Source organism: Pelophylax lessonae (assembly GCF_965119305.1).
Source record: "Pelophylax lessonae genome assembly, chromosome: 1".
In the NCBI taxonomy this organism is placed as follows: domain Eukaryota; kingdom Metazoa; phylum Chordata; class Amphibia; order Anura; family Ranidae; genus Pelophylax; species Pelophylax lessonae.
Genome location: NC_138768.1, coordinates 299,924,469 through 299,946,818, shown reverse-complemented (window position 1 = coordinate 299,946,818; position 22,350 = coordinate 299,924,469). Strand labels below are relative to the sequence as shown.

General features: G+C 40.9%; 1 protein-coding gene across 1 annotated transcript in view; it reads left to right on the top strand.

Moving 5' to 3' along the window:
* The window catches only part of MYO1H (myosin IH), a gene marked incomplete at its 5' end in the record, with an annotated part of 168,547 nt that overhangs the window by 122,976 nt on the left and 23,221 nt on the right, over nucleotides 1-22,350 (top strand). Inside the window, 2 exons of the mRNA XM_082244127.1 lie at nucleotides 1,635-1,703; nucleotides 2,938-3,022. Coding sequence (XP_082100253.1) covers nucleotides 1,635-1,703; nucleotides 2,938-3,022 — 154 coding nt within the window. The remainder of the gene's footprint in view (nucleotides 1-1,634; nucleotides 1,704-2,937; nucleotides 3,023-22,350) is intronic.

Genomic DNA, 22,350 nt, shown 5'->3' with positions numbered 1-22,350 from the left:
GGAGCGGTTACCTAGATTTGACAGGTACCCGATCCCACTTCCGCTTGGACCGTCTAGGCGGCTCGAGTATAAGTTCTCCTCTCCCCCTCCCTCCCTACAATCTTCTACACCTTTTTAACACCATATATATTATTTATGGGACAATCATCACTTGTTCACATACTGTATATTTGCTTATGCTTTACTTATTTTCTGTGATAATGTATCCGGGTGTTTATTGATTTTTGATTATTTAATTCGTTTGTGGTTGTTTGTGCTATTGGTGATACATGTGGAATTGTCATTTCCACATGTTTGGATTTCACTTTTATTTTTTTTGAACAAGTTTTTGTTGATTGCTTTTTGATGTGCAAGCATATGTTCCCTAATGTTTTAAAATTGCCTTTAGGCTGAAAAATTGAGCTCACGAGCTCACAAGTGATTGCATATTTAAATATGTTTTTTAATAAAGATAAAACATAAAACATATATGTAAAAGAGATCAACTTTATGTAAATAAAGTTGTCGATATGTGCTAAAGGGAATGTTTACTGGTTTTGTACATATTTTGTGTCTGTATTTATTTAGGTAAAAAAATAGGAAACATTTTTTTGTAAGTCAGATATGAAATACTACCTATTAATATTCAGTATTCTCCTTTTGAGCCAGCAGGTGTGCTTTAAGCTCCTTTTCACATGTTTTCTATGGGCTCTTTGGCCCTGTGTTGTAAAAAGCCTGCTGCTTGCACAGTTAAATAGTCCTATCTGACAATTTTACATACAATTGAATAACCAGTGACTCATCCACTAGTTTACAGTCTGCGGTCTTAAGCCAGTCATATGTGGATCGAAATTTGGCCGGTTCAGCTGAAAGTAAATCCATGTATGGGCCTAGCTAGTTGGTAAGTCAATCTATCGACTGACTTGTGTACAAACAGCCTGTCAGGATGCCCCTGGCTATAGCTGGAAACACTGATCATTTGCATTCTGCCAGCAGGGAAGTCTCCCTGCTGGCAGAATACAATAGCTCAGTGGGAGTGATTCCCCCATCCATATTGAGCGTTTGGATGGATTATTCGGTTAATTTTTGTCGTTCAACTCTCTGGTTGAATGAAAAAAAAAATGAATCATGTATGGCCTGCATTAGCTGAACAAAGCAAGCCTCAAAGTAACTACTGCTGTGCTATCTTTTTTTTTTAGAAAACCCACTGTGTTCTAGAAAACCTTTGTTATGTATTACATTTTGAATGAATGACATTACATAAAAATGTATAAACATAATAAATTTCAAAAATATTATAGTTTCCTTTAAATCGTTTTTTATATGTGCGTGAGTACAGCCATATAAGCCCATTACATATACTGTAAATGCTCTTCTTCCTGTTTAGCAGTTCTATATCATGGTTGTGTTTTGTTGTTCCTTCTCTCAATGCTATTCCAGGTTCTGAGAAAATCTTTCAGGCTATTTAGGCTAGTTTTGTAAATGAGTATAAGATTTTCAATTTGTAAATAATTGAATATTATGTTTCTAAAGTTCGGATTCCTATTTATTGTGACAGCTTTGTAGATGCAATGTTGTCTCAGTGACTGCAATATATTCTAGTCCCATAATGATTTTCATGTATATTATGTGTGTTATCTTTTCTCTAATTTTAGTTTCAAAAATCCAAGCCAAATACAAAGGGTGCTTAGGAAAAAGAGCTTTTCTGAAAAAGAAGAAAGCAGGTACCCATGGATTTCTGCTCTTATTTCCTTACTCCACTAAAATATCTATTCAAAGGATACTTTGCTCTTTAACAAGGAGATAAGGGCAGGGGAAAAAGTATGTTTCCCATCTTTCAGTTACTAATGTTGATAGATCAAGTATTATATGGTTATCATTATCTGAATATCATTATTTATGCATCCTGTCCCACCTGTAATTAATATATTTATTTCAATAAAAAAAAAAAATAGCAGTGATGCCAGATTCATGAGGGTATTTAGAATCCCTAAATCCTAACACAAATCTTGGCAATATTGTCCTCTATTATAAGTAGCCTCATTTGCTAAAAGGAAAAACATAAAATATATCTGAAAATATGTATTCTAGCAGCACTACAAGGGGTTATTAAAACTTGCTGGTTACAGCAGCCCAAGATTAGGATCACCCAGGCTGCTAATGAATACATTTACAGGTATGTGCAGGCATCATTTAATGGCTGCATCGTATGTTTGGAACCTGTCCATACCATTTGGGAATGCAAGTTTAGGAAAGAGGATTCTTTGAAGTGTTACTAAACCCAGGGCCCTGCATTCACTACACCTGGTCTCCCACAGTACACAGAACATGGAAATGTAATTATTTTAGTAAATTCAAACAGCTAAATACCTTTTCTCATCAGCAGTATAATGACTTCTATGAGTGTTTTGTTAAAGCTTGTAGGAGGAGTTTTCATTGTCTACAGAACCCCTGACCCTCTGTCTTGAGAGTGCTGATTGGTCCTGTGCTGATCACATGCACTCTCCCAAGAAAAAAAAACTCTCTGCACATGCTCAGTTTGGTGTGTATTGCTAGAGTGCCCCCAAGGCTCTGTTCTATCAGCAGATGGATTGGGGACTGTGGAAGAAGGGGAGGATAAGAGAAGACAGGTTCAAACAGCCTTTTTACACAATGTGGAGGATTAACCCCTTAGGTTCCACAGTGAGTATAACCAGCATGCTTTACTGCATATGCAAACTGATTTTACTGTTGTGGGTTTAGTAACACTTTAGGAGTTTAAAATGTTTAAATAAATCCATGGGTACTGTATTTATGTACTATACGAATAGTAACAAGCTGTGCTTTGAGTGTTAGCCTGTAACAACTGAGATCTTTCTCCCTGTTTACTTTATCAATGCATGATACTATAGAGTATGTCCGTAGATTAGATTCATGAGTACAACAGATTATACTAACTGTGCACATTATATTTTACAGCTATCAAGCTAGAATCATGCTGGAGAGGTGTTTTAGCCCGTCGGGCTGCCAAGAAGCGTGCATGGGCAGCTCAGACAATCAGGAAGTAAGCAAGAATACATTATATAGGATATGAATACAATTTTATCTTGTAGGCCAGTGGTCCCCAAACTTTTTTTTAAAAGGGCCAGTTCACTCTCCATCACAGTATTTTGGGAATGGACTGCGGTCAGTAGGAGGAAAAATAGCCCCAGGATCAGAGGTCAGTGGGGATAAAAAATTTTATATGTACAGTAGATACTGAATGGGAGTACAAAATGCCACTATGTCAATGATAAGGGGAAGAACAATATGTCCTGGTTTTGAAGGTCAGTGAGAGTAAAATTGTCCTTTAATCAATGATAAATGGAAGTAAAACTGCCTCTATTTTGGTGCTCAGTGGAGGTACACAATTTCTAACAGACAACACTAGTGTCAGTGGGAGTACAAATGCCCCTATGCCAGTTAGAGTAAAAAAAAGCCTCTACATCACTAGTTATAAAAATTATCCTACTCCAGTGGTCAGCAGGCATATAAAATGCCCTTAAATCAGTAGCCAGTGGGAGAAAAAAATGCCACTACATTAGTGGTAGTAAGAAATGCTCCTACTTCAGTGGTCAGTAGAGGTAATACATCCCCCTAGGTCAGTGGTAGTAAAAAATATCCCTTCATCAGTGGTTAGTGGAAGTAAAAAATGCCCCAGCATCAGTGGGAATAATACATAATCCTGTTTTAGTGGGAGGATGATGCCCATCTGTTAGTGGAAAGAATAAATGGGAAATGTTGCCCCATCATTGGTGTTCAGTGATCAATTACTTTGTAGACACCATGCCCAGCACCACCCCTTCTAATGGTATCACGGCTAAGACAATACAAGTACCAATGGGAAGGGATCATTCTGCTAGATAGTACCTGTTATATTGCTAGGTGCTGGAATGCTCTGCAAACCCTCTGCCATTGTGCATACAGCAGTTCAGCATACATCATTTCCCTCCCTCCAGCTTGAATGAGAAAACTTCTGGCTCCTTCTCATTGCAGGGGCCAGTTCACAGCAACCAGCAGAGACTGCTATTCGAGGATATGTCTTTTAGTTTATTAGTTTCTTGGTTTAATCTCTTACAATAATCTCTTACTACAGTGAGGGAAAAAAGTATTTGATCCCCTGCTGATTTTGTTTGTTTGCCCACTGACACAGAAATAATCATTTTAGAATTTGAATGGTAGGTTTATTTTAACAGTGAGAGACAGAACAACAAAAATATCCAGAAAAACGCAGTTAAAAAGTTATAAATTGATTGTCATTTTAATGAGTGAAATAAGTATTTGACCCCTTCGCAATACATGACTTAGTACTTGGTGTCAAAAGCCTTGCTGGCAATCACAGAGGTCAGACGTTTCTTGTAGTTGGCCACCAGGTTTGCACACATCTCAGGAGGGATTTTGTCCCACTCCTCTTTACAGATCCTCTCCAAGTCATTAAGGTTTCAAGGCTGATGTTTGGTAACTCAAACCTTCAGCTCCCTCCATATACAGTATTTTCTATGGGATTAAGGTCTGGAGACTGGCTAGGCCACTGCAGGACCTTAATGTGCTTCTTCTTGAGCCACTCCTTTGTTGCCTTGGCCGTGTGTTTTGGGTAAATTGTCATGCTGGAATACCCATCAACGACCCATTTTCAATGCCCTGGCTGAGAGAAGGAGGTTCTCACCCAAGATTTGACGGTACATGGCCCCGTCCATTGTCCCTGTGATGCGGTGAAGTTGTCTTGTCCCCTTAGCAGAAAAACCCCCAAAGCATAATGTTTCCACCTCCATGTTTGACAGCGGGGATGGTGTTCTTGGGGACATAGGCAGCATTCCTCCTCTTCCAAACAAAGCGAATTGAGTTGATGCCAAAGAGCTCAATTTTGGTCTCATCTGCCCACAACACTTTCACCCAGTTCTCCTCTGAATCATTCAGATGTTCATTTACAAACTTTAGACGGGCCTGGACACGTGCTTTCTTTTCCTTTCAATATGTTTTTATTGAGTTTAAGGTATACAAAGAACAAAGAACATTTCAGTTTCCAGTATATTGTACATGTAACTAGTAACGATTCATTTATAAGTTTCTACTTAAGAAGATAAGGACAGAAAAAGTAAGTAGTATTAACATATTCGTCAATTATGTTGTCGGAATCATGAGTACATAGATCGCATTACAGTGTTAACATTGTAGTTCAGAGTGACCTGTTCAATTATTTATATGTTTTATATGTTTACCATATCATTGGGACCAATTGTACCACGTCTACTGTTCTTGTAGATATTGTGTTCTGTTGGAGGTCATTAGAAGCTCGTATGTATGATGGGTTTGTGTTGTTTCGATTACCTCTATCAGATTTGGGGGAGTGGTAGATTTCCAACGTCTAGTTATTGAAAGTTTAGCTGGAGTAGAATGTGGAGAACTATTTTGCGGTTGGATATAGGGATACATTCTATATTTAGGTTAAGCAGAGCTAGGTCTGGAGCCGGTGTGATCGGATGACATGTGACGGAGATTATTAAGGAGAAAACTTCTGACCAGAAATTGTGCACGAGGGGGCAATCCCAGAGGATATGTTTTAGTGTTGCACCCTCTCCAGCATTTAGGAGAGGAGTTACCTTTATATTTTTCTATACTTGGAGGTTGTGTTGTAGGCAATGGGCTGTCTGGATGTATTGATAGAAGTCTGAAGTAAGGAGTTCCAATTCAGCTGTTAACTGCTTAAAAGATTTGTAAGATTTATTCTCGTAAAGTGAATCTATTGTGACATTGTTTTTTTGTTCCATGTAGATAATTTATAGTCTGGCATCAATAGTTTTAGGATGGATATAGGTGGGTTGATGTTAGTCGTCGGTGTTTTCTCCCATTTGAATGAGATTAATTTCTTCCATGCAAGAAATGAATAATTGTAGGGGAGATGTATTTGGGTATGTGTTCATTTGGGCTTCTACTGTAAAGCCACAACTGTAGATTATGTTGGGGGATGGATTCTTGTTCCATTGCACCCCAAATAGTTTTTGGGGATGGGTAGAATCATTCTTTTATTTGTGAAAGGATAGTCGCATGATAATAGTCTTCTAGGTCTGGCATGGAAGAGCCTCCTATTAAACTATGTTTTAGTAAGGTATTGTATGCACAGCGGGGTTTTTTTCATTTTGCCAGATGAAGTGATTTAAGGCAGTGTTTGGGAACATGTATTGGTAAGGTCCTAAATAAATGCATGAGTTTGGGTAGTGTGAGCATTTTGAATGCTGCTAGCAGCCCGTCCGGAAAATTTAAATTTAGAAAGGGATTGGGGTTCCTGTGCTACCTGTGTTTTGAAGGGTGAGAAGTTGGCCTGAAACAATTGTTTGACTGATCTGATAAGGTTATACTTAAGTATTTTATTCCTGCGTCTTGCCAGCTTTATGGGAAGTTTGTGGATAGTAGATTTCTGGTAGTTCAGTCTATGCCTAGGTCTAGAATGTTGGATTTAGAGTCATTGACTCGGTAGTATGAAATTGTCCCAAAATCTGTCAGGATTTTTTGAATTCTTGGTAGAGTATTGATGGGGTGGGTGAGCATCAGGATGACGTCATCCGCAATTAAGCTTATACAGTGCTCATAATTCCATAGTTACATAGTTAGTGAGGTTGAAAAAAGACATCCGTCCATCCAGTTCAACCTATGATATGTGTGTGTGTTTGCTGTTAACCGTACATTTTATACCCCTGTATGTTGTGGTCTTTAAGGTGCCCATCTAATAGTTTTTTGAAACTATCGATGCTCCCTGCTGATACAGCTGCTTGTGGAAGAGAATTCCACATCCTTACCGCTCTTACAGTGAAGAACCCCCTACGTACTTTAAGGTTAAACCGCCTTTCCTCTAGTTTTAGTGAGTGGCCACGTGTCTTATTGTATTCCCTTTCTCTGAATAGTTTGTTCCTTATGCTAAGGTCGCCAGTACAGTATTTGTACATTGATATCATATCCCCCCTCAATCGTCTCTTCTCCAGAGAGAATAAGTTCAGTGCTTGTAGTCTTTCCTCATAGCTGATGTCCTCCATTCCCCTAATTATTTTTGTTGCCCTTCTCTGGAGTCTTTCCAGTTCCAGCACATCCTTTCTGAGGACCGGTGCCCAGAACTGGACAGCATACTCCAGATGTGGCCGGACCAGAGTCTTGTAGAGTGGGAGAATAATCTCTTTATTTCTGGAGTGAATCCCCTTTTTTATGCATCCCAGTATTCAGTTGGCTTTGCTTGCAGCGGCTTGGCATTGCATGCCACTGCCAAGCCTATTGTCTACCATTACCCCCAGGTCCTTTTCCATCCTAGACTCACCCAGAGGTCCCCCCCCCCCCTAGTGAGTAGCTTGCTTTCTGGTTTCTGGCACCCAAGTGCATTACTTTACATTTTTCAACATTAAACCTCATCTGCCATGTAGTTGCCCACCCCATTATTTTGTTCAGGTCCGCTTGTAAGGTTTCCACATCCTGCATAGAAGATATTGGCATGCTTAGTTTAGTATCATCTGCAAATACTGAGATTGTACTAGATATCCCCTCCTCTAGATCATTTATGAATAAATGAATTCCCTATTTTAATACCTGAAATGGAGGGGTTATATTGGATTGTTTGTGCCAATTGTTCTATGACTAAATTGAAAATTAAGGGAGAAAGAGAACACCCCTGCCTCCTGCCATTTGTTATGGGAAATGGCGGGGATAACATGTCATCTACATATATCTGTGCAGATGGTTGGGAGTATAGTGTGGGGAGATTGCTGAGAAAATCGTGCCTGTGAGTCCAAACCTGCTAAGGACCTCCCTAGGGTATCCCCAATGCACCCTATTGAACGCCTTCTCTGCGTCCAGGGATAGGAGCAGAGAAGGCATTCTGGTGTGTTCAGCAAAATGTTTGGCATTAATTAGTCGCCTAGTTGCATTGACTGACTGTCTGCCTTTAGTAAACCCCACTTGGTCTTTGTGTATAAGGGTTGGCATGTATTCCATTAAACATGTTGCTATCATTTTGGCATACAATTTAATATCAATATTAAGGAGGGAGATAGGGCGAAAATTTTTGGGAACATTGGATTCTTTTCCGGGTTTTGGCAAGGTTATCGCCAGGGCTTTTAACATTTCCGCTGGGAAGGCTGAAGAGGAGGTAGCATTGTTAAACGCTCTACATAGATGCGGAGCCAGTATGTATTTTAGTAGCTTGTAATATTCACTTACCAGGCCATCTTGGCCAGGGGATTTACAGTAAGGAAGGGAGTTCATCGCTTTGGCTACTTCATTTATGGTAAATGGGGTGTCTAATTCTTCCACCTGATTGGGAGATAAGGCGGGAAGTTGAACTCGGTTAAGAAACTGGTTTATAAGTTCAGGCGTGGGTGTGTTGTTGGAGTTTACTCTGAGATTGTAGAGAGAACAATAATAACAGCTAAATGTGTTTGCTATTGCTTGCGGGTCATGTAGCTTTTCTTTGGAAATAGGGTAGAACATGTGCTCAATCTTATTTTTTTATTTTTTTAAATATTTTTATTGAAAATTTCAGAACATACAAACAGCAGTAGTAATAATAATCAACATGCCTAATACTAGCAAGCAAAAAAGTGCAGCGCTCAAATGGTCAATAAATATCTAAAAATCATTCATGAAAGATCATTCATAAAAGATCGCTGTATTACATCCTAAAAATAAGGGAGGGAGGGGTTAAAAAGTCCAAGAGAAGCCAAGGGAAAAAGTGCACAGTGCTTGACAATATCCAGATACAAGTTGCTCACACTCAGTGCCATTATCCTCCACCAGTGGTTCTAGCCTCTCACCTGAAGGCTGAAAGTAAGCAGCCTTATTCAATAATCAGCATAGTCAAATCTCCACACTGGATCATCGGACCTTTACATGTATCCCCTTATCCCAAGTTCAGGTGATGATATTCCCCAGAAAAAGCAAAAGGCGGATCATAGCGTATTATGCATGTAATACCACATTTATTGAGAAACGACAAGACAGCCTCTTACTTGATTCATAAGAAAAAACAGCGATATCAGCAAACAAGACGAACAGAGCCACGCTCTGCTGACAGGGACCTCGGGTGACGTCACGATCTCCTCCCCCTTCCGTAAGATATATTGAGATATCGTCAATGTTAGGCCTGTTACATGTAGCACTACTCCATTGGGAGCTGCTGGTTACAGGTTACCCTTAGCAACAACATGACAGTTCAGCATCTTTGTGTATTGGCTCAGTCAGGAAACAGTCTAGGAGCTTTGGTTTTTGTGTTTTTATTGAGAACTTGGATAGGAGAAGGGAATGGGATACTCCAACTTGAATAACCTATGCACAAATTGCTGGGACAACTGTATCTTGCCGAGTGCGGCAAGGGCGCTGCTTCACCTTGTCACTAACAGTGAAGAAGTAGTTAATGAACTGTATAAGATAAGCTGTACTGTACTGCAGAACACTCTTCAGGGCCCTTCCTGGCACCCCCTTTGTTCCTATTCTTCAGGGTTCTCTACACGGCACCCTCTTTACTATAACACTCTCTGTGTCAGCTAGCTTCTTGATCCTCTGACTTCACTGGAATGGTCCCGCTTCCTGGGCAGACCCTTTGGCAAATCTCCTGGTACCCACAGACACTGTTTTTTCTGAGAGACTCTGCCAGCAGCTCCACTGTCACCTCCACTGGATCCTCTGCAGCTCAGCTCCACACCTGGTTCACTAGGCCGACCGCCTAAGACCACCTTCCTCACACACAGCAGGAGGAGAGACAGCCGTCAGCCTCCTCCTGGGACTCTGCTTCCCACCAAAGACGTCCTGTCACATGTCCCCTCAGTATTTATGGTCAATCCCAGGATGCACTGCGGTTGTGCCTTTCCACTGAGAGGTTTCCTCCACTGTCCATCAAGCTCCCTCATTGGATGCAGTAGGGACACTCCCTCAGACCCAGTGAATCACCCCTGGAGACATGCAACAGGCAACCTAACAGATCAGGCTCCCCTGATAAGAAGAAGGAGTATTAGATGCATTTACCTAGCACCTACCTACCTAGGAGGGTGCTACATACATCTTGGATCAGCTTAACCACATTGTCCCAAAAGGTATGGACCGGAGTACAATGCCAAAATCTGTGTGCCAAGGAGGGTCTGGGTTGTCCACATTGCAGGCAGTTCTGGAGTTGAGGTGAGGAGCCATTTACGATAAATGGGATGAAGGCTGCATGTATCAGCTTGAACTGGGTCTCTCTGTGGGCCTCGTTGGTGATGGTTTTGCGTATTGTGAGGTATCCTTCAAGGACATCATTACCGACGTCAACATCCGGAAAGTGCTTTTTCAATTTCCCAAAGAGGGCTTCAGGGGTAAGGCTGAGTGTTTGTTGGAGCAGCTTGAAAGAGGCCGAGATGGAATATGAGCGTTGATGGAGCATTTTATCCAACAAGGATGGTTGAAGATGTCTGGAGAAGTTCTTGGAGAGGGAATTGAGATGTGATATGATTTGGCCGTAGTAGAAAACATGCGATTGAGGAAGTCCATATTCAGCAAGCCAGTTGGGCGAAAGGCTTGAACGATTTGAGGTTCGGTTGAAATTGAGAGGCTATTTTGTCTAGCCCCTAACTTACCAGGACTTGAATGCCTGGTATTCGAGGGCTTGTAGAAAAGATGGGTGTCCATAAATAGGGAGGGAGCAAGAGATATTGCTCGGTAGGATCAGTTTCTTCCTTATTTCTCTCCACGCAATTATCGTGTCTCTGATTAGTGTATGTTGTTGAAGATGCTTAGAAAGGGTCTTTATGTTGCTATGGAGTATCCCTGAGAGAATGAAGGGGTGTACAATATTTGATACCAGGTTATAGTTGGAGTAGGTTGACGAGCCAGCCAGCCAATCTAAACCATATCTTAGAAGGCACGCTAAATTATACAGCCGAATGCTAGGCAGGCCAGCTCCCCCCTCGCTCTTCGGAAGATGCAGTTTTTTAAATGAGACCCTAGGCCTTTTAGTGTACCAAATAAACTGCGATATTGATTTGTTGATTTTTTGTATATCTTTATGTCTGAGTAGTATGGGTGCAGTTTCTAATGGGTAAAGTAGGCGAGGAAAGCTCACCATCTTAACTAAGTGGCATCTTCCGAAGAATGAGAGAGGGAGAGTCATCCAAACCCCCAGTTCCCTGGTCATTTTCTCGAAGAGGGGAGGGAAATTTATATTGTATAGCGAGGATGGGTCTTTCCCAGTTTTGATGCCCAGGTAGGTAATGTGTTGTTTTGCTAGTGGGAAGGGTGAAGAGGGGTCCCAGTTTGTAAGGGTAGTATTCAATAGGGCCAGCACTGCTTTTGTCATAGTTAACCTTTAGGCCCATGACATCTCGGAATTTATTCATCAGGGTCTGAATAGTATTTAAGTCATTAGTCGGGTCAGTGGTGAAGAGAAGCATATCTTCCGCAAACAGAGCTGTTCAAAGTTCCTCTCTGCCTATCAGGATGCCATGTAATGGAGCTATCTCTGCGAGGTATCTGAAAAAGGGCTCTAGCATGAGATTTAACAAAATGGGCGAAAGTGGGCCTAGTGCCCTTATGTAGGGAGATGTTACTGGACATACCTGTTGACGTGACAATGCGTGCTGTAGGGTTAGCGTACATGGCTCTAATTCTTCCACAAATTCTTCCGGAAGCTCATACACCCTTTGCAAGCAGGCTTTATCAAGGGCCACTCAACAACTTCCAATATCCACAGGGTAATTGCGGCTCTGGAATATGGCCGTGCATTCCACCCGCATAAACCGGAACCAAGAAACCGGAAACCGGTTTCCGGGTTCCGGTTTATGCGGGTGGAACGCACGGCCATTGTTGGCGTTCCGTACCAGGAAATGCCAAACGCAGTTTGTTTGCAACTATACTGTAAGTGTAACTTTTTAAGGGCCGATTCACACTTGTGCGTTTCGGGAAGGCTGCGAATTTGCAGCCTGTTCCCGCATTGCATCCGCACAAGAGGCAGTTCACACTGCCATATGCGATATGCAGGGGGTGTCAATTAAATGTTAACGACACCCCCAGTTTGATCACATATCGCAGTGCGATCTGACAGTTCGCACAGGATCGGATCGCACAAGTGTGAACCACTGTGCGATCCGATCCTGATGCGGCTGAAAAAAGGGTCCTGTGCGTCTTTTGTGCAGGTGCAGTGCAAATTTCAGCCATACAAAGTGTATGGCTGAATTCGCATCCGCACAGGAGATTGCATGTAATGAAGGAGCAGTGCGCTCCGAATTACATGCGATCAGCGCACCCGCAGTAGTGCGAACCGGCACTAAGCGTGTGAATAAAATTTTTAGCATACTGCACGATGAAGGCTATTCTCTTTCTATGTTAATCCCGCATGGGGAAGCGATCCTGGATGATCTTAGTGGAAAGTGCTTTGGTCAAATACCAATGCTTGGTGATTACCCCTGACCCTAACCAGTGAGGAATATCTTGTAAGGCTCAGTTACAATAATTGTCTGGTGAGTAGGGGACCGAGAGGGGAGCACCTGAATTGCACTTTAGAAGCATCGGCACTTTGGATGTCTTTTCCTGTCGAGACAAGCACTGAGCACCTTTTTTGAGGAGTTATTTATTTACATAGACTGGCACTGAGCACTTTTATATTTTATATTCTATATGTTGATTTATTTAATCACCTGAGCACTGGACACTTTAATATTGGATATTCTTTATTGCACTGGACACTTTAATATTGTATATTTTTTATTGTGAAGCACATATATATATTTTTTTTATATGAGATGAATTTATAAGATATGTCATTTTTTGAAATAATTTATTTATAATGTCACTATAATATTTATCACTTTAATTCTTACATACTAATTCATATATATCACATTTATTAAAGTTGAGACATCTATTGATTACTTTAAGAATTTTTGCACATTGAGCAGCGCTGATAACTTATTTTATTCATTACTAAATTTATTGCTTGTGGTGTAGTGGCGTGCTTCAAGTTTTTTATGTTTTTCTTTTTTTTTTTCAAAGGATTCAAGTAGCAGGGCTCCAAAATCTTGTCTTAAGGACAGGAGTGAATTTTTCGTGGTCTGAGAAGGGTTATTGGGATTACGCAATTTTAATGTCGCTGGTTAGGTTATCTATTTGCTGTGTCCTCCTCTTTTTTGACTGGGAATCCAGCTGAATTAGTATACCCCTACTGAATGCTTTGTGTGCATTCCAGAGAGTCGCAGACCCCGAAACCGAACCCACATTGTGTTGAAAGAATTATGTTAATTGTTTTGGGAGGGAGTCAGCATAGCTAGGTATTTTTAGGATAGGTAGGGGGATTTATTGATGGCAAGGGTGATACTGGTGGGAGCATGATCCGACCAGGTTATGGGTGTGATGTTGGGAGTCTGCAACCCTCTGTAGTAACCAATTATCAGTAGGATAAAATCAATGTGTTAACATGTATTGTGTACAGGTGAGTGGTAGGTATATTCCTGATCTGTAGGGTGATGATACCTCCATACATCATATAGATCGTTGTTAATAATGAGTTCTTTCATGGTTACTTGATGGCTGGAGCTGGGTTTTGAGGTATCTAGTAGTTGGTCAGGAACTAGGTTAAAATCCCCACAGAGAATCAAAGATCCTTTTTTGTACTCTGCGTATTTTCTTTAGGGTCTTGTTGTGCAATTGGATCTGATGGCTATTGGGAGCATAGATTGATGCTAGGGTAATACTCATTTTGGCTGTGGTGCACACCAATATTAGGTATCTGCCATTTGGATCAATTATACTTTCAAGAAGTAGGAAGTCTAAAGATCGGTGTTAGGGATGAGCTTTGAGTTTGAGTCGAGGCTAAGTTCGACTCGAACATCGCTCATTCGGTCGTTCATCTAATGACGAAACAAATGTGCTTCTTTGTGGGAAATTCGAGTTTCCCATAATGCACTGCACGTGCGCCGTGTGTGCAGCGCGTTATGTGATTGGTAAAAGCATGCACCCTGACCTCATGCTTTGGCCAATCAAATGATCTCTGCCATGATTGGACTAAAAGCAGGCTGCCTTTAGCCAATCACAGCTTAGGGGCCAAGTACACGCCCCACACTACATAAAGGCTGCTCGTGCAGCCGCAGTGTGTAGTGTCATTGTGCAGGCGATGAGACAGGGACAGGCACGCGATTCAGGCAGGGCAAGTTTTTTTGGAGTTTGTAAGACAGTGGAGAAACATTGCTAGCAGTGTAGGGAGGGGTAGGTTCCTGTGTGAGGTAGGGAGAGATTGATTTCTTTACATCACATAAGACAGTGCAAGAGAGATTGCTAGCAGTGTAGGGAGGGGTAGGTTCCTGTGTGAGGTAGGGAGAGAATAATTTCTGTACATCATATCAGACAGTGGATAGACATTGAACAAGGGTTTGTTGTATGGGCGCTTCCGTGGAATACAGCAGGCTTTTTAGTGAGACACTGCACTTCGGTAGCACTGGAGAGGAGAAGCTGCCATGAAAGTGATAAAGATAAAAAGACAAGGCGCCTCTAACTGCAGTAGGCTCTGAGTATTTATTAGGTTAAAAGTGTAAAAGCACTCACATTTGGTAAATGTGACATGGGCATAGCAAAGATCTGTCTGGAGTCTTCCTATCCGCTGTGCTTAGTGGTTGCAATGAGGACATCCAGTGATCCGCTTCCTGTAGATGCGTCCTTTCGTCTGTGTCTCAGCTTAGTCGGCATGAGATTTCCTGAAGGCAGGGTGTGGATGCAGCGGCTGGTGTCCAATAGAGCGGGTGGTGGGGCGGTTACATGTTTGTTTCGGAGCTCAGCTCCTTCGTCAGACCTCCACCCGCTGGAGGTAAAAGGACATTTATATAGGCAACTGAAATTGTTATTACATGGGACAGGTGCATTCAAGCAGAAGATAAATGGATTGGAAATTGATACCAGCATGTGCATACCCCTGAAAGCTGGAAACCATTGCACAATTATCGCACATGTGAATACTACATTACCATGTTAAAAATATTTAAAAATGTATAAAAAAATATAAAAAAAAATAAAACATTACACACACACACATATATATATATATATATATATATATATATATATATATATACACAAACAATGTGTATGAAGACACAGTTCAAAGAGTATGCACCCTCAGGACATTGCTCAGAAATAGTTAATAGTTAAAAAAGGAACAAATATCACAATAAGAATAGGAGAATAAAAAAAAAACGCACATCCAGCACGAAATAATATTCAAAGAGACCCAAAAAGATATTCTGTAATAGCGTATTAAATTTGAATTCCTCATTTATGCCCCCAGGTGACAAAACATCAAGGGCATAAATCCAGTAGGTTTCTCTGCGACATAAAGACACAAACCTCTCCGCAGGGGGAAAAAAAACGCACATTCAGTGCAAAATAATATTCAAAGAGACGAAGGTGCACATTACTGCTGACTCTTGGTCCAGCAGGCATGGACAGGGACGTTACATTTCTTTCACAGCGCACTGGGTAACTCTGCTGGCAGCTGGGAAGGATGCAGGACAATTCAAACGTTCTTGAAGCAGCGGTAGACATAAACTCGATTGAGTTGAATTGTAAATGTTTGGCCAGATGGTACATAACCCCCATGAAAGAACACAAATGTCAGTCAGAAATATCTACATTGTGCTGGAGAGGGTGCGATTTGAGGGGCACAATGGGGCATTTATGGTGGGAGTGCCCAAAGGTAAGGGAGTACTGGCAGAGCGTGTGGCAATATTTAAAAGAGATCACAGACAGAGACTGCCGACGACCCTTGGGTATGCCTGTTTCATAGGACAAACAATACAATAGGACAGTACAAGAAAACGGTAGTGCCATACTTGTTGAATGCCGCAAAGGGGGCAATACCAAAAGAGAGAGTCAGAAAGCCAGACGATAAGAGTGGTTTAAAAGCATAGAATATACAGTATCTCACAAAAGTAAATACACCCCTCACATTTTTGTAAATATTATATCTTTTCATGTGACAACACTGAAGAAATTACACTTTGGTACAATGTAAAGTAGTGAGTGTACAGCTTGTATTACAGTTTACATTTGCTGTCCCCTCAAAATAACTCAATACACAGCCATTAATGTCTAAACCACTGGCAACAAAAATGAGTACACCCCTAAGTTAAAATGTCCAAATTGGGCCAAATTAGCCATTTTTACTCCCCGTTGTCTTGTGACTCAGTGTTACAAGGTTTCAGGTGTGAATGGGGAGCAGGTGTGTTAAATTTGGTGTTATCGCTCTCACTCTCTCATACTGGTCACTGAAAGTTCAACATGGCACCTGATGGCAAAGAACTCTATGAGAATTTTAAAAAAAGAATTGTTGCTCTACATAAAGATGGCCTAGGCTATAAGAAGATTGCCAAGACCCTGAAACTGAGCTGCAGCATGGTGACCAAGACCATACAGCGGTTTAACAGGACAAGTTCCACTTAGAACAGGCTTCGTCATGGTCGACCAAAGAAGTTGAGTGCACGTGCTCAGCGTCATATCCAGAGGTTGTCTTTGGAAAATAGATGTATGAGTGCTTCCAGCATTGCCGCAAAGGTTAAAGGAATGGGGGGTCAGCCTGTCAGTGCTCAGACCATACGCCGCACACTGCATCAAATTTGTCTGCATGGCTGTTGTCCCAGAAGAAAGCCTCTTCTAAAGATGACACACAAGAAATCTCACAAACAGTTTGCTGAAGACAAGCAGATGAAGGACATTGATTACTGGAACCACGTCCTGTGGTCTGATGAGACCAAGACAAACTTATTTGGTTCAGATGGTGTCAAGCGTGTGTGGCGGCAACCAAGTGAGGAGTACAAAGACTAGTGAGTCCTGCCTACAGAATTTACACTGTTATACAAGCTGTACACTTACTACTTTACATTGTAGCAAAGTAAATTTCTTCAGTGTTTTCACATGAAAAGATATAATAAAATATTTAAAAAAATTTGAGGGGTATACTTACTTTTGTGAGATACTGTATATATGAAATGAAGTATTTAAGTAGTTGTGAAGAGGGTCAATTAGAGAGGTTTAACACTACCTGGGAAAATTGTATAAAATTAAAAAAAAACAAGGAAATATGTGGAATTATGGGGAGGAAAGAAATAGTAGGAGTGGAGAGCTGGAACTGGTAAATAGTGGAATTGGAAAAGTGCAAAAGTGCATGGCAAAAAATTAGTTGGGGGGGGGGGGGGGTTGGGAAGGAAGGGTAATTGAAGAAAGATATATAGTAAGAGAGGAGATTTTAAATCTACTACAGTGTATTCTTTTTTTCTTGTTATTTATTGGAAAACATTAAAAATAAATGAAGAGTTAAAAAAAGAAGCGAAAAATAGCTGGGATAGAAGGGCCTAGGACTTTTAGGACTACTCACATTCCGTTTGCATGAGATGAAGGACTCTAGCAAACCTCCAAAATTTCAAGGCTCCTTTACTTGGCTCTCTGCTTGTTATTGCTCCATTTATTGTTTGCAACTTTAGAGAGTGTGCTAATATCTCTTAAATAACTAAAGGATATAAATATGTAAATCATCTGGTTCAGTAAACAGGTAAAAGGTTTTCTATTGTTCAAACTGTTCCTTCTCCTAAACACAAGATGGGAACATCTACTGGAAATGAAACAGATGCTGGTCAAGGCTGCTATTGTTGTAAGGGTCAAATGTTGTAAGGCCTGAGGAAGGTATGGAACAGGCTACTGGGTGGTACTGGTTAGGACAGGCTTGGGTCTCCCAAGGGTGTTTCTGTATTGGTGCTCAGGTGAGGAGGTGCCTATAGCAGCTCAGTAAATCTAAGGAGACAAACCTATGCCAGGCAGAAAAGGGTGAAAGAGGGAACATGTTCCCCCACCACATGACTGCACACATAAAGAATATGCACTCCAGCACATGTCTAGGTTGCGACACAACACATACACTTTATTAATGAAAAAGAGTTACAAAATTTGATAGTTTTATTCAAATCCTTTTAAATATATAAATACTTGTAAACATATCTATAGAGGACATAGGTCAGCTCTCAGTAACCCAGTGCTTTGTTTAGTGAATCTTGCTACTGCATAGTAACATATGGCAGCCAAAATAAGCACACACAGAAGTGAAACTCACTGTGTGTTCGATTATGCAGCAATTTCCCTAGTGTTAGAAATCTGTAAGAAATATGTTAGCACTTTTAAAGGATTTTTTTTTTTAAGAATCTAATGTTGATTAGTTAGGGTAGCCATAGACTGGCAGATGTCTGCTTGAGAAAAATGGATAGGGAAAGTGCCTGTTCTTGGGACCCATAAGCACTAGTATCTTCTGGGAATCCTACTCAAGATGCTTGCAGTGGGTACTTTGATCTTTGGAATCAATTGGGCATGCCTTCAGGAAGATTTTTAACAATTTGATCTATGTCCAACCTTAGTGTTAGAACACGTTAACATGTACAAACATTTTGTAGGCTGGGCCATTAGAATATGGCTATAGTGTTTCATTTCAAGGTAACCCTAACAGGCCTCTTTCCCTATTCAACAGTAGTGTAGCCACTCCTAGAAAAAGCCAAATAGCGTGCATTGTACATGCACCAGTACCTGTACATTACCATGCTCAACACATCACCCCACAACATTCCTGGCGGAGGCAGGTTCTAATGCCAAAGATAGGCCAGTGGTAGACAGAAGAGGCAAATCCAATAGAATTTTAACGCTTTATGTTTACAACGCCAAGGTAGACAAATTCAGGACATACAGCTTCTCACCAATTTTGGTAGTGGTTGTAGGCACTTTCCCAGGTTTCGCCATCTATGTCCTATCCCCATCTCCCTCCTATTCAGGGCACCAGGACCTCTCTAGACAACTCCCAGCCAGGAAATACCAACTGCTGGAAGCACTACTTCTCTGTAGAATAGGCCTCACTGAGTCCCATGAGGACTAGCCCTGTAGTCCCACTCCTGTTCTCTCAGATTCTCTGCCTGAGCTCTTCCTACACTCTATGGTAACCCAAGATTTATCTATGGGGAAGCCATCACCTAGTGGCCAAAGTAAAAAAAAAGGGTATCACACACCCTTAGAAACAATAATATAAATAAACTGCGCTGGAATAGTTGATTGTAGAAAAATGAAGCTGACACGAAAATCTTTGAATGTAAACAAGAAATAAAAAGTAATTAAACTATATAAGGTGCAGCGCTAAATAGTCTCTCCAAAAAAGCCTCATCAGAAGAGGAAAAAATTCCTTGGATCATGCATAGAGGGAGCCACCACCAATACCCGAGTTTGCAGCCTCTTACCACATAGCATAGACCCCTATTACAAAGATCTATGTAGGCAGATCAACAGATGATTCATATGGTGATTCATTTAGTGACAGCGGTGTCCAATCCCAATAGCCTCCAGTATATGTCTCTCTTCAGTATCTCAGGCATGTAACATTATGTGAAGATAAATGGGGAATTCCTCATAGCGTATAACATCAAATTCACTTTATTAAATAAAACTTAGGCCCTTACAATCAAGTAGAGAGCAGACAGCGTCCGACTCTCAGCGTGGTGTAATGTTGTCAAACCATCAAATTGGCCGCGGTGTCCCGGACTGCAAGGGCGCCATGCGTCAATAGCTCCTCCCTACGCATTTCGTTATCGGTTGATGTCAGGGGGCGTGGCCGATGAAGCTACTCAGAAAATGTGTATACTGGCAGTCATTACGGGCAAGCAGATCTTCCGGTTGCGTTCCAGCAGCCGGAAGGGAACAGCAATTGGATACAAGTTCTAATTAGAACTATACACTCCTACACTCCATAAATTCTAAGTTACTCAACCCAGAAAGGTTAAACTCTAGAAAATAAATCAATTAACTATCAATCCTATTCGGAGAGGTATTATAATAAGAACCCATTATAATAATGCAGACCAAGAAACAGTGCTATCTTGTGGTCAGACCATAAAATGACATACTGTTACAACATATATCAAAACATCACTCCTCTAAAAAAATAAATAATTAAAAACATCAAAACAATTGATGCATCAAAAATAGATAAATACATTAAAAAGGGACAAAAAGGGACAACAAGGAGTATAGTCAGAAGGGTGTTAACGTAGGTATGATTACACATCTCAGACATTATTGATGAAGGCATTAACATCCCATTCTATATTCATGCCGAATGGGCTGTATGTTTTGGCTTTATATATCCATATATCTTCTAGTCTGGACACTCCCCTGGTAGCATTACTACCCCTCCAATTTCCAGGGAATTTATCTATCCCAAAAAGACAGTCCCAGCTGGGTTTCTTGCATGACATAGATCATAGTTAAGGAGGGAAAAATCCGTGCTTAGGATAAAGGTCGCAATCAAAATGTGGGAAATTGGCTGCAGCCTGCCTCTTAACTGTTCACAAGGAGTGTGCAGTGAAAATGAAAGGGTGGTAAGGAGGTAAGTGGCACTGCCAAATATAGGTAAAGGGATACAAAAGAAAATATATATATATGTGTGTCCACACTATAAGAACTTGTTGCTAGATGTGTGTTCAAATAATACTTAAGTACATGAAAATAAACAACAAATGAATACTTATACGTAATGTGCTGGTTAATACACACAAAAATTGGACATTAAATAAATAATATGCTGAATTTATACACAAATAAGTGACGGGTAGTCATAGAAGGGAAGTGATCCTTTTTCAGGAAATAAGGTGCTTATAAATAAAGTGACTAAGTGTCTCAGTGGTATAAATTATTCAATATAAGAGATATCTTTGGTAAACCAACAAAATTGTGCAAATAACAATCAAGGTGCAAATATAAAGTGTTAAATGTGCATATAATCTGTACAGAGCAAACCCCAAAAGGAAAGGTGCGAGTGCAAGTGAATACTACTTGGTATCCAAACTAGTAAAAAAGTGTTTAATAGGTAGGTAATTAATGCTGCAATGTGATGCGATTCCAAATCGCATACGTAACAAAAGAAGTGAAAAAATGCAGAGAGGTATATACAATAAGGTGTCTATTACTTATATAGAGTGAAGTATGACTTTCCAGAAAATTAATAATATAATAGTCCCAATGAAACAATAAAGTGCTCCAGTGCAGGTTTTAAATCGATGCAACTTCACATCAAAGGTGACTTGTGTATTTCCAGAAACGGATTGCAACCAAGCTGAATGGTGACAACCATTGGTATTAATAAATCCGTTCCTGTCAGTCTCTTTGAAATAGGTGGTGGTGACAATATCCCCATCAATCACCCTAATATGCAGATCCAAAAAGTGTATCTCCGTATTACTGAATACATACTGTAATTGAATACCTTTATCGTTCATATTGAGGGTGGACATAAATTCTGCCAAGGAATCGGAGTCTCCATCCCACAGGAGGAGGATGTTGTCGATATACCTCCTCCACAATATCAGTTCTAGTCTAGGACTCTCAGCAATTACATCTTCCTCCCATTTGGCCATGAAAAGGTTGGATGGGAGGATGTCGTTACTGTGAGTCCTAGACCAGAACTGATATTGTGGAGGAGGTTTATTGACGACATCCTCCTCCTGTGGGATGGAGATTCAGAATTTAGAATCAAACCGTATATTACATGTCTGACCAGGCATGTGGTATACCTAATTAGGTGTCCATGTGGACGGGAATACATAGGTTGTACTATACGAATGTTACAAGTTAGACTTAATGAGCATGTAGCGAATATCCTTAAAGGCTATCCCAAGCCTAGTGTCTCTAGGCACCAGGGCCGCTGTTAGAAATCACGGGGCCCTGTACAGCCTACCTAAGTGGGCCCCCCGACCCCGCCCACCTCAGCGGGCCCCACCCCGACCCCACCCACCTCAGCAGGCCCCACCCCGACCCCACCCACCCACCTCAACAAAATGCAGCCTTGGTCCTCAAGTGATATTTATTTTTCTCCTGCCTGTTATAAATTTGATTAGACTAGTGTTCAAAGACACCTGAGATCATCCCTTTTTAATGAGAATGCTGCGGCTGACTTTAAGGCATACTGTAGATTTTCTTTAAAGCATAGGTTGACCCTGACCACCCGATTTTGGGTGGAACATGTAACATGTTCCAAATCCTGCAACCACCTCTCCCCCCACCATTGTAGTTCTCAAAGAACTACAATGGTGCTGTGGAGCACCATGGTAGTTCTTTGATTTTTTCCTGTCAGTGTATCTGCAAGCCCATACGGGATGTACAGGTACACAGATATACTGACGATCTGAAGAAGACCTACATGGCACCAGGGATCTGCTGATTGCTGGTGCAATGCTTTACAGGCTCCAAAAGAAAAAAAAATAAATGCACATTTTTTTAACTGCAAAAAAATGTGCATTTCTTATTTTTTTTAAAAAGTGAACTTATCCTTGAAGCCTTAAGGTA